This window comes from Lagenorhynchus albirostris, chromosome 13, assembly GCF_949774975.1.
Source record: "Lagenorhynchus albirostris chromosome 13, mLagAlb1.1, whole genome shotgun sequence".
In the NCBI taxonomy this organism is placed as follows: domain Eukaryota; kingdom Metazoa; phylum Chordata; class Mammalia; order Artiodactyla; family Delphinidae; genus Lagenorhynchus; species Lagenorhynchus albirostris.
The window spans coordinates 10607741-10620722 of record NC_083107.1 but is presented as its reverse complement, the minus strand read 5'-3'; the positions used below and the strand labels follow the sequence as shown (position 1 = coordinate 10620722).

The window sequence follows — 12982 nt, the reverse complement described above, 5'->3', positions numbered from 1 at the left end:
CAGCATGTGTAACGGGTCAGGCCCTGTTCCATGTCCTGAAGATGTATTGTGAGCAATCCCCTGGCCTCCCCTCCCTCTTCTATTCAAGTGAGAAAGTCAACCACAATAGTCACAACACAAATAAGAAAACAATATGAAGTCCTGATGTTGATGAAGAAAATAGCTGAGGGGCAGAAAGGAAGCAGTCCAGAGGGACCTACTCTAGACGGGGTGGTTAGCGACAGTCACTTCAAATGGGCAACTGGAAACTAACACTTAGATGAAGAACAGGAGAGAACATTCCAGGTAAGAAAAATGGTGTGTGCAAGACCTTTAAGGGGGAAAGAGCTTGAATGGGGAAGGGAAGTAGAAAGAGAAAGGAGAGCAGGGTCTCCGGAGAGTATCCTGAGCTGGGGCTGGGAAGGTAGAGCTGTGTCGCCCAGGCTGTGTTAAGGGTGGATTCAAGATATATTTTAGAGAGCAAGTTGGTAGGAAGGGAGAAGGAGAGAGGGTTATAAAACCTGGGGACGGGGTACCATCGACTGACATGGGGAAGTCTAGGGAAAGGATGGGGCAGGTCTGGAGGGGGCAACTGCGTCTGCCCTGGATGTGTTCATTTTGCCATGTCTGAGGTCTAGTGGAGATGGCAGTGGGCAGTGGAATCTGCCCATCTGAGGGAGGCTCCAAGGAGAAGTCCAGGTTGGGGATACAGACTTGCGATCATTGGCATAAGAACGGTATTTAAATCCAGGGCACTGCATGGCATCACCTAGGAAGTGAGTGTGGAAGGTGAAGAGAGAGGGCCCAAGGGGGTCTAAGGAAGACCAATACTTAGGGGTCAGAAAAGGGAGGACCCCATGAAGGACTGGCCAGTGGAGGAGGAAAACTGGGAGAGTGTTCAGCGTGGAAACTGGGAGAGCAGGGTGTTTCCAGAAGGAAGGAGCAGACAAAGGACTAAGATGAAGCAGAGGGGGGCTGGACCCAGCAAGATGGGGGTCATGGGTGACCTTGACTCAGTGGTGTCAGGAGAGCATCGGGAACAGAGCCAGGCTGCTGTGGGGTCTGGAGTGAGAGGGGTTGAGAAACTGGGGACCATGTGTGTGCATCAAACTCTGGAGAAACTGGACTTGGAAAGAGAATCGAGGAATCAGGAGGTCGCTGTCAAGGGGAGGAGTTGCTGTAGGAGGACCAGAGGGGCATGTCTGAGAAAGGAGGAGACCCGTGTGAAAGGCAGGGAGGACACCACCGAGGGAGCCAAGTTCTTGAGTAGCTGGAGGGATGAATCCAGAGCACAGGTGGAGAGACTTTTCTCCATCCGTCTAGGAAGGAAGAAGCAGAAGAGGTGCCTGTCTGGGTGGGGTGGTGAGTTTGGTGCTGGCAAGATGAGAGTTTGGAACTGGAGGGAAAGTGCAGGGATGGGGGAGGAGGTGTGAGAGCATCATCTTCGTGTGGGAGTGGGACAGCGGACTGGCGGAGAGAGCAGTGGGGCTGCCTGGCGGTACTGCGGGATGAGCCCAGACTGAGATCCTGGATTTAGAGCAAAGCAGCCAACCCTATTGTGTGATTACCCCCGGAAACACTCAACAGCTCTGCTGCAGGCAAGAAGAAGGCAGACGGGAGGGTTCATTTAGGGCTGGTATTTTGCCAAGGGGCTGTAACCTACAAGAGAAAGGCTGAGTTGCTGAGGGAATCCATGTTGGAGCAGAGGCTGGATGGGGAGGGAAGAGAGGCCAGCGGGGAGGGAAGAGAGGCCAGTGGAGAGGCCTGGGGCATGGGTGGGGCTCAGTGCATTGAAATGGAAGGAATGGGGCAGGGGGGGAACTTGAGTGGCAGGCATGGGAGGATGAGGACCTGTGTCTGGAATCCAGATTTGAGGTGGGTTAAGGTGCTGCACGGTCCATCTGATAGGATGTAGATGTCACCAAGGATGAGGACAGAAAGCCCTGAATAGGAGGGAGGCGCAGCCACGCGTGAGCTCTGAGAGCCAGGCTGGGTGGTGGGGTTCCCAGCAGGCTCTGCAGAACCACTGCCCAGCTTCTGCTACTTTCCAGATGCACGACCCCAGAGACTTATTTCCCCTCTTGGCACTTTGGTATCTCCACTTGTAAAAATAAGGACAATAATTTGTACCTGTCTCCTCAAGTCGCTGTGAAGACTAAACGAGATGATTCAGATAAAGCACAAAACAGGGCCTGGGGCAAATTAAGTGCGAATACGTGTTAAGTATCACCCCGTGGAGTGGGGTGAATTGTAGCCCCCCAAAGACAGGCTCATGTCCTAATCCCCAGCACCTATAAATGTGACCTTATTTGGGAAAAGGGTCTTTGCAGATGTAATTAAGTCAAGGATCTTGAGATGAGACAGTCCTGGATTGCTTGGTAGGGCCCTAAATCCCATGACGGAGAGACAGAAAGGAGACACAAGACACACAGAGGGGAAGGCCGTGTGACAGTGGAGGTGGAGGTAGGAGTGAGGCAGCCACGAGCTGAGGAGTGCCTGACTTACGGTATCAGAAGCCAGAAACAGCAAGGAAGGATTCTCCCCTAGAGCCCGGAGGGAGCACAGCCCTGCTGACGCCTTGATTTTGGATTTCTGGCCTTCAGAACTGTGAATGAGTAAATTTCTGTTGCTTTAAGCCACCACGTTTGTGGTAACTTGTTACAGCAGCTCTAGAAATCTAATACACTCACATGTCTGGGCGGTGATAATCGTTACCTTTGGAAACTGACATGGGCATTAAAGAAGAAAGTACATGAAAATTTCAGGTGCGATGAGGTGATCAATAAATATCAGTGTCCCTCCCAACCTCCACCATACTGGCATGCTTACACACACACACACGCGCACGCGCACACGCACACTCAGGCATGCACACACGCACACTCAGGCATGCACATTCAGGCATGCACACACGCAAGCACACTCAGGCATGCACACACACACACATGCACACTCAGGCGTGCACACACACACACACGCACACTCAGGCGTGCACACAGGGACATTCTTTTGGCCTAAATGCTGCTTCGTGTTGTTGGTTATGATTTTCTTAGGCATAGCCTTCGATCACTGTATTCAGACTCAACCAGAGACGCTGCTACCAACGGTCACAGACGTGCAGTTGGCACAAGTACACACGTACATATGAAACATGACAGGGACCGGCGTCCAGGGCGGCCCCCAGCATCAGACATGATAACGTCAGAGAAGGAGAGGGTGGTGGGTCTTCAGAATGTGGTTCACTGAGAGGATGACGCGGGGGGGAGGTTTCCCTTCCTCGGCTGGCCACAGGCTGGGTCTGGACCTGCACGGGTTCTGAAAGACTTGGGGCACAGCCGTGCGGGGAGAGAGGCTGGCCCTCCGTGGAGCTGTGAGTCATCTGCTATAGCTTTAATGAGGACTAACTCAGAGAGCGGGGCCTAGGGTGGGGAAAGGGCAGCCTGGAAGAGGAAGGTAGGGGCTCCAGGCTGTCTGATTGATCAGCACAGGTCCAGTTTTATAACAGTGAAAGTGTTTTGTTCTTGCCTTGCGATTATTTTTAAGTCAGTGTGGTATTACTGATACAAGTTGACATACACAACTCACTGAGGCCAAAGTCCTTTATGTCTGCCTTCCCAGGTGTTTATGCTTTTAGAAAAGGGGATTTGCCACCCAGGAATGTGTGTGTCAATCCAAACAGGGCTCCTTCCCACTGTTTCAGATCCCCGTGTAGACCTGACCTGTGGGCCCATCCCTCCCATCCCCTTCCCCTGACCCATGTGTACTCGACCATGCTGGCCTCATACCAGGTTTCAGCCATGGGGGCAAGTGTGTCCCCTCTCATCTCAGCCTGTCTGTCTGTCTAGACATTCAGAGCTCCACCAGGCAGGTCAGTCCCAGGGCTTGGACCCAGATGGAGGCAACAGGGCCGTGACCCGTGATGATGGCCCAAAGCCCAGTCCCTCTGATGCTCTGAGAACAGCTCCCAGCGGCCTTTTCGCGGACAGCTGTCAGATAAGAGATGCAGTGTCCCAGGGCGGCCCTGGCCATCTGCTGGGCAAGTATTTTAAGCCCAATTTCTTCTGGAAGGAAGTTTTAAGAAACTTCTGCCTTGATGTTCCCCATCTATGCATAATAAAAGACCACACATGACCGGGTCCCACAAAGGGAGGCTATCAGGGGTCTGGAGGGAGATGGGGAGCCTCTCCTCTTTCCACCCAGTTGAGTGTTCTCTTAACTGGTCAGGGTGCTCAGGTTGCCACACTCTTCGGCTAAAGTGAGAACTACGTCATTCCACACCTACTGTGTGTGACGCTGGGGAAGCAAGGGGTGGGGTCCCCACAACCCTAGTTCTCACAAAGCAGACAGCCTTGCCAATCACCAGACCCCCGGAGATGAGGACCCAGGTCCCTCCCTCTTGTCCCACGGCCCCTCCAAACTCCAGTGCCCCGAGTTCTAATACACACTCACGCTGGGGCTCCGAGAGTGTGTGCAAAGCCTTACTGCCCAGAGGATGAAACTGAAGGTGGGATTGAATGGGGTGGCAGGCAAGGCCAGGCAGGTGGCATTTGAGCAGAAACCTAAAAAAGCCAACCCTGTGCATATCTGAGCACTTTAGAAAGAGGGGACAGCAAGCCTGTGATGCAGGAGTGAGCCTGGGGGAGTCCAGGAAACAGCCCAGGCTGTTGGGATTTAGTTCAATCAAAATGTCATTTTCTTAGGACCAATGAAGACTTCTGTTTCATACTATAGCCACTGAGTTTAGACAGCAACTTAATTTTCCAAAATGCACGTGTCACCAGAGTTGCAAGAGGCTACCTTCATCAAGCCAGTATCAGTCATTTGTCCTCCATCCCCTTGTGGCCCCTCCCGTCGCGGAACACAGGCTCCGGACGCGCAGGCTCAGCGGCCATGGCTCACGGGCCCAGCCGCTCCGCGGCATGTGGGATCTTCCCGGACCGGGGCACGAACCCGCGTCCCCTGCATCGGCAGGCAGACTCTCAACCACTGCGCCACCAGGGAAGCCCTCACTACTCGTTTTTTAAGGGGCAAAAGTGTAAATTGTGCTCTGCGGCCAAGAACAAACTCGAGGATTTGCCACGAATCCTAATCAGACATTTAATTGCCACCTGCCCATCCCACGGTCGTGGGTTGAGTGCGCGCCGGGTGCCAGGGACCATGCTGGACCAGGGGTCTGCCTTGACCCTTACGGTTCAAAGGCCAGAGAGACACAATTGCAATGTAGTTATTAAAATCCCCTGGCGGGGACGAGGGCATTTACCTGCAGGCCAACAGAAGGCCGGCCCCAGAGCTCGGTGACTGGGAGCCTGAGTCAGGCCTGAAGCCCCTGGGGATAGGAGTGGAGCCCAGGGAGGGACTTGGAAGGGCCAAGGCTGAGCCCGTGTAGCCTCGCCCAGGGCGGTTTCTGGGACAGCTGACACAGCATCCTCGCACAGCACTGAGCAAATCCAAGCTGACATCTCTTTGAAGAGCCCCTATTCCAACTGGGGGCAACGTGGGCTGTGATGTCTTCCCCAGCACAGGTGGCCATGTTTCCTCTCTAAGTACTCAGACCTCAGACCTAAGCACATGCTCTCAGGGCATGCTGTGTGTCCTCCTGCCTTTGCTTCTCACGGGACCATGATATTTCCAGACGATTCCAAGATGCCCTCAATGGCACGCCCACCGAGCTGCAGAGAGCTGGGGTCAAGCTCACTGCCATTCACACCTTCGTTCATTACCTGCTCTGCACGCCGATGCCATCCCACCTCTGCCCCCGCGGAGCCCGGTCGGCGGCCCCTTCCCACGTCTCTGACCTGGCCGAGCCCTTCGGCGTTGTCATTAGGAGGCTCTGTCCTACCTGATGATGGACGGGGCTCTCCCCAGGCACACAGACTAGGGCGGCCTCACCTACAACAGGCCGTGGCCTTGGCCCTGGGCCCTCCAGCCCACTCTGTCCTCCCGCTCACCCTGAATTTGGCAGGACACGTGGATGTCTGTGCCAGGGCAAACTGACAGAGGGAGACAGAAACGAGGATTGAACATTTTGCAACTACAAGAGAAACTGAAGCGAACAGAAAGCACCTTACTGAGCGGCGTCCTTCAGCGCATTCTCCCCGGGTGACGCTGCCGGCCCCAGGGTTTCTGAAGTCACCCCTGGGAGTCCTGAGAAAGCTCCCAAACCCTGCCACGCTGGATCACGGATAGGGAGCTTAAAAAAAAATACTGCACTGGAATCCCACTGGAGTTTGTAAAAACCCCCTGGGGGAGTCCACTGTCCTCCAAGGTTGAGGACTCCCCACCCCGCTTCCCATGCAGCATTCGGCCCATATTCAGCAGATGCTCCACATGGGTCGTAAGGGTGGCAGGGATCATCCTCCATCTCTCATGATTAAAGACCCCATTTCCTCCCTTTGTGTTTTGCAAAAAGTGTTTCATTAAAGTAAATACCTACATATTTACGCTGTAGCCTTTCTTCAAGCAGCCAATGGTTTACCGTCCAACTGGCTGGGATTTCTTTCCCAAAACCCAACATTTGCCCTTTAAAACGAGCTGATAACACTGTTTCTGGATCAGCCCTGAGCTGAGTTGGCAGCTCAAAAGAAGAGAACTCTCCACGAGCCCTCCCCCGCCTATCCCTCCCTCCACCCAGTTTCTCTTCTCACCAATCGCTCTGGCCAAAGTCCGCGGTTAGGATCCTGTCCTCTCTCTCTCCTCACTGGGAGGACCCGTCTCCTCTCGCCTTGAGCATCTCTCCCTCCATTCGGGTCCAGGACCAGGTCCCAGGCCTCCTGGGAGGACCCCTGACCGTCCCCTGCGCCTACACTTCTGTTCACTACCACCATCCAGGTGCAGCCAGAGGGGTCTTAAATTTTTCACTTTTTATTCTGACATAAAATAAAAATTTATTTTGACTTACAAAAAAGTTGCAAAATGGTGTAAACAATTTCCTTACAGTCCCCACCCAGATTCCCCAAATGTTGACATTTTGCCGCATTTACTTCATCCTTGTCCCACGCCCCTAAGATATAACCCACATGTACGCCTGTGATATGTTTCTCTGAATGTTTAAGGCTCAACTGCAGACAGGCAACGCCCCTCACTCTTGAATAAGCTTCAGTGTGTGTCTCCTAAGAATAAGCACATTCTCTTAAATGACTGTGGTTCAAGGGTCAAAATCAGGACAGTAACCTTGAATCTAACCTACATATTTGATTCAGGTTTTACCATTTGTCCCAATCGTGTCCTTTATGACAAGAGGAAAACCCCTGATCACACATCACAGTCAGCCATCATGTCCCTTCCATCTCCCTTAGTCTGGAATTCAGAGGAATCTTTCTCAAAGACTTCAGATTGGATTATGTTGGCTCTGCAACAAAAGGCCTCCACTGCCCTGTGAATTTCAAGGGAGCCCGTCTCTAGGATGTGGTCCACTTGGCCCTGCAGCCCAGCCCCCAACCGTTCCCTACCGTGCTTGTTCCCGGCCTCCTTTCCGCGGCTCTGGTCCCTCTGTCTGGTCTCTTCTCCCAGCTCTTGGCTGGCTGCTCCTGGCTCATCCTGAGGGCTCAGAGAAAAGGCCTTCCTTGCTTCAGCTGTACCACCAGACCCCCTGCACCACGAGACCCGCTGCATCACCAGACCTGCTCCCCTACACTTGGCCTTGTTTATTTCCTGCACCTTTTGTTCACCTGTTTGTCTTACGCCCCTCAGCCCCACTGAATGTAAGCCCCAGGAGAGCAGGGGTCCCAGCAGCCTGGTTCCTGCTGAGTCCTGAGCACTTGGAATCAATCGTGTCTGGTACATAACAGACGTTCAATAAACACTTGTTGGTCAAATGAATACGTGAAGGAATGAAGGCAACATTTTTCCAGACTATCTGAGTTAAAGACAATAAAATCCTTTCACCTACACTTAAATGGGATAGAGATTTCCTAGATGCTGACAGAAGAAGGAAAAATGTTTGTTCCCCAGATAGCTTTTCAGAACGCTATCCAACGACTGAAAAAGCTTTGGCGCCTGGCTCTCCTCTTCCAATGGTCCGGATGTCAAGGTAACAGAAAGGATCTACTTTTTAAGAAAATGAGCCAGGGGACTTCCCTGGTGGTGCAGTGGTTAAGAATCCTCCTGTCAATGCAGGGGACACGGGTTTGAAGATCCCACATGCCACAGAGCAACTAAGCCCGTGCGCCACAACTACTGAGCCCGCGCTCTAGAGACCGTGAGCCACAACTACTGAGCCCGCGTGCCTAGAGGCCACGCACCGCGAAGAGTAGCCCCGGCTATCCCCAACTAGAGGAAGCCTGGGCACAGCAAGGAAGACCCAACACAGCCCAAAATAAATAAATGTATAGGAAAAAAAAAAAAAAAGCCAGATCTTCCACATCCAGGGCTTTCTGTGTCAGGCTTCTCAGCACAAATAATGACACATATTGACATGAAGGTCACGGTTGAATAACGGGGGGGAAGAGTTACTGACAGAGCCACAAGTTCTTTCCTGTTAGAGGGGCCTTAAGAGGCCGCTGGATGCCCTTGGGAGACCCCAGCCAGAACCCCAGCCTCTACTCATGCCTTTGCAGAGATGGCTCCCGGCCCAGGGCCCCCGAAGCAAGAGGACAGGGTAGGAGTGAGCCTGGGCCTTGGGCAGCAGGACTGAACTGCTGTCCCTTTAAATTGGTCGGATTCTGCATCCTCACTGGGGAGATGAATCCTCAGCTATAGACATGAGTCAAAGTTTGTCGAGAAAACTGTGCACTTGACTGTACGTATTTGTACCTCCATAGGTTTTTTTTTTTGAAAAGAGAGAAGAGGGGACTTCCCTGGCGGTCCAGTGGTTAGGACTTCGCCTTCCAATGCAGTGGGTGTGGGTTCGGTCCCTGGTTGGGGAGCTAAGATCCCGCATGCCTCGCAGCCAAAAAATCAAAACGTAAAACAGAAGCAATAGTGTAACAAATTCCATAAAGACTTTAAAAATGGTCCACCATTGAAAAAAAGTCTTAGGAAAAAAAACAATGGGCAGAAAAACAAATGAAACAGTGAGCAGGCCAGTGAGATGTAAGAGGTAGAGGAGAGCTGACCGTGCAGGGGCTTTGGCACTGCAGAGCCGGAGCAGAGGCATCGCATGGTAGGCTGCTGCGGGCCAGGGAAGCTCTGGGGAACATCTTCCTGCTCCAGGTCTGGGGGCGAAGGTTCCAGGGCGAATGGGGGAGAGTGGATCCTGTTCCCAACGGATACACGCCAGGCTGTCCCGGACCTACCTCACTCACTCTACGCTCTAGTGAAGAGACCACCCTTGGGGGTTCTGTGACCCCTGTGCTCCATCACCCTGGCACCAGGATGCCGCCACTAACATGGCCTTATGTGTGAACAAATGTCTGGGAGCTGCTCCACCCTGGTGGTGGCATGAGCGGGACAGCGGGCAAAGAGGGGTACAGCTTTCCCCAGACCGAGGCCACGCCTTACAGGGCAACTGGCAGCAGGCAGCAGGCTCGGGCCATACCCAGCACTCCTGGGACAACCCACACGTCAACAGCAGGCCCTCAGGCAAGGTCACCAAGAGTTGCAGGAGGTCTGAGGCAAGAAATGCAGGACCTGGGCCTCCAGAGGGAGGCGAGCCATTGGCAAAGCTGAAATGCCCTGGTGGCCAGGGATGCAGGCAAAGCCTGGGGTCTGCAGTGCCCACCCCCTCCCTCCCTTACGAGGTGGATTTGGACCAGGCCACAATGACGTGAGTCCCCAGAATGCCCGGAACTCTTCTGAGGCCGGCAGCCTCACGGGCATCCCCTCCAAGGCAGACCCTGCCTGGTCTCAGCCTCCCACACCTGCTCCGCTGGGACCTGAGAGGGGGACGGAGGAACAGGTAGACCTAGGTGCGGTGACAGAGCCACACTGCCCAGCTTCGCACCCCAGCTCTGCCACCCACGAGCTCGGTGACCCTCGGCAAGCAGATTAAATGCCCCGTGACTCAGTTTCCCTATCTCGGCACCTAGGGTCGTAACGGCAGTTTCTTTAAAGGGCTGTTTGTTTGTTCTGAGATGATGGGGTGCTGTGAACAGGACCTCACACATACCAGGTCCCCAATGGTTCGTTGTCACCATAGGTGATGGGGGTTAGGGTGCGGGGCTCTGGGAGCCGGATGGGGGTTGGGCGAGACACCCAGGGGAGCTGCGGGTCTCTCACTCTCCAAGCTCCGGAAACAGCTCCCTCTGCAATTCCACTACAGAATTCTACTGTGGTCTTTCCACTTACTGGCCTGGAGACCCTGAGCAATAGTAGCATGTCTGAGTTTTAAGCATGTTTATATTTTTATCTGCACCTGGGAGATGGTAGGATCTTATTACACATACTTGGATTGAATAAATTGTTTAGACAAATGACCACCTAGAGGGCTAAAAATGTAACCAGGTGGTATAAGCTCTCTGATGTCCTTCCGGGCCAGAAAGCCCACACCCTTTAGGGTGTATTGTGAGAATGGCTCCCCAAGTTTGATCTTGTTTAGTCCGTAGATTGAGGGGTTACTATAGAGCCAAGTCTCCCAAAATCTGCCGTCAGGAGACAGCTGAGAGGCTGGTATAATTTCACCTTCCCGAATCCCTTTTGGAAATGCATGTCATATACGGGATAACAGGCCAGAAACAAGGGCCTTCTACTGTGTCTTCTTCCTGGTACTAAATTCTCCTAAGGACTTAGGGCTTGCCTCAGGAAAGAGAGGTTTCAGGCAAAGGAGGCCCAGTGGTAGAAGTGACTTAGGGCTTGCCTCAGGAAAGAGAGGTTTCAGGCAAAGGTGGCCCGGTGGTAGAAGTGAGACAATGAGAGAGCATCCTTTTCCCTTGTCATTTCCCTTCTTCTCACAGCCCCATTCTGGTCTCGCCCAGCCTATCTCAACCTATCACCTCACACCTTCTGAATTCGTACTGTTCATAGGGGGACTCCTCACAACCCTTGACTCAGTCTTTCCTGACAGGTAGGAATGAGTCAGCGCTTCAGGCTGCCGGCAACAGCATCTGACTTAGCACAGAGAGAACTTATGGGAGGGGCCCTGCGCTCAAGGAACAAACAGGAAGCGTGGAGACCAGGCACAGGCATGCCGCCAGGCACCACGGCCAGGGAATACGCATGTGCCTCCCTGCCTACCCAGCTGCAAGGATGCTGCACTCCCGTCAGCCCCTTCTTGCCTCGCTTGCTCCAGGTTCAAAGTGCTGGGGAAGAGTGCTGGAGTGGCCCAGCTTAGGCCACGGCTGCCGTCAGCTGTCCTGGGGGCAAGGAAAGTTTCAAAGGTGGAAGGCAAGGGTGGGGGGGAGGCACACAGAGAGCAACTGTGGTGGCAATAAGAATGGGGGGAGTGGGTGGGCTGGATGCTGCCTGACCCCCATCCCTCCCCCTAGAGAAAAGCTCACAGGAAACGTGCAGGGGGCTTCCCGGGTGGCGCAGTGGTTGAGAATCTGCCTGCCGATGCAGGGGACGCGAGTTCGTGCCCCGGTCCGGGAGGATCCCACATGCCGCGGAGCGGCTGGGCCCGTGAGCCATGGCCGCTGAGCCTGCGCGTCCGGAGCCTGTGCTCCGCAACGGGAGAGGCCACAACAGTGACAGCCCCACGTACTGCAAAAAAAAAAAAAAAAAAAAAAAATGTGCAGGATGTATGGAAAGAAAAGTCAAGTGCACTAACATCATCAAAAAGAGGCCTAATAGATGAAAATATGAGCTGGCTGCCTTGGAAAACGTCTTGGGAAAATGGCAACGCTCACTAAATGAATATGGTCATTGCAGTCCCAAATTAAGACACTCACCGAACTTGTCAAGAAGCTTAAGCTAATTCCAAAATGCACGTGAAAGACAAAATGTGGAATGGCCAGGACAATCTTGAAAAATAAAGACGAGAAATTCAAAACATATTACGAAACCACAGTAATTAGCATAATGTAGATGAAAACAAAAAGATCACTGGAAAAAAGAAGAGCTGAGAAACAGAACCACATAATAGGAGAATTTGGTAGATGTCAAAGAGCCATTTCACGTGAAGAAAAGAGGACAGTCCTGGCTGTCTATGGGGGGAAAAAAAAAGTTAGATTCACATTATATCATTAAAAAAAAAAAATCCAGGTGGGTTAAAGACGAAAACAAACTGTAGCGGTACATGAAGAATATATCACAAAATATATTTAAAACTTTGGCCTAGGGAAGGGCTCTTAAAATACAAAATACAGAAACCTAAGTAAGATTAATAAATCTGACTTCTAAAGTGGTGAGAACTACATCAAATACACGACAGCAGTTCGAAGACATGCAGTGGAATAAAACCTACGTTCACAAAAAGATGTGTTCAAGAATATTCGTAGAAAGTTTATTCATCCTAGCCCAAACTGTAAGAGCTCAGGTGTTCATTAATAAGACAACAGAGAAAGGTGGTCTGTTCATACAACAGACTACTACTCAGCAAGAAAAAGGAAATTAGTGATGATTGTAACATTATGCTGAGCAAAAAAGAAATCTGACACAAAAGACCACATACTGCATGATCCCATTCAAACTCTACCTAAAAAGTAATTTATGGTGGAAAAAAATCAAATCAGAACTGAGGTCACCCCTGGAGGCAAGAGGGGAGGGACTGCCTCAGAGGGAGCACGAGGGAACTTTCAGGAGTGATGGTCATGCCCCTTATCTTGAGAGGGGTTTGGGTGACATCTGCACCCTTGGTCAAAACTTAGCAAATGTTGGGCTTCCCTGGTGGTGCAGTGGTTGAGAGTCCGCCTGCCGATGCAGGGGACGCAGGTTCGTGCCCCAGTCCGGGAAGATCCCACGTGCCGCGGAGCGGCTGGGCCCGTGAGCCATGGCCGCTGAGCCTGCGCGTCCGGAGCCTGTGCTCCACAACAGGAGAGGCCACAGCAGTGAGAGGCCCGCGTACCACAAGAAAAAAACAAACAAACAAAACTTAGCAAATGCATACTTAAGAGTTGTTGTATTACCTGTAAATTTTATCTCAGGAAAAATTTATAAAAAATTAATGAACTCTAAATGATATACGTGTTGA

At 52.3% G+C, this 12982-nt stretch overlaps 1 protein-coding gene across 9 annotated transcripts in view; it reads right to left on the bottom strand.

Annotated features, from left to right (window-relative positions):
* Positions 1–12982, bottom strand: part of BCL2L11 (BCL2 like 11) — a 212261-nt gene that overhangs the window by 151592 nt on the left and 47687 nt on the right. For 2 of the 9 annotated variants that reach the window (XM_060169036.1, XM_060169034.1), the window contains one exon: positions 7428–7515. The exons of the other annotated variants lie outside the window; for them this stretch is intronic. In XM_060169036.1, coding sequence (XP_060025019.1) covers positions 7428–7515 — 88 coding nt within the window. The remainder of the gene's footprint in view (positions 1–7427; positions 7516–12982) is intronic. 9 annotated transcript variants of the gene reach the window in all.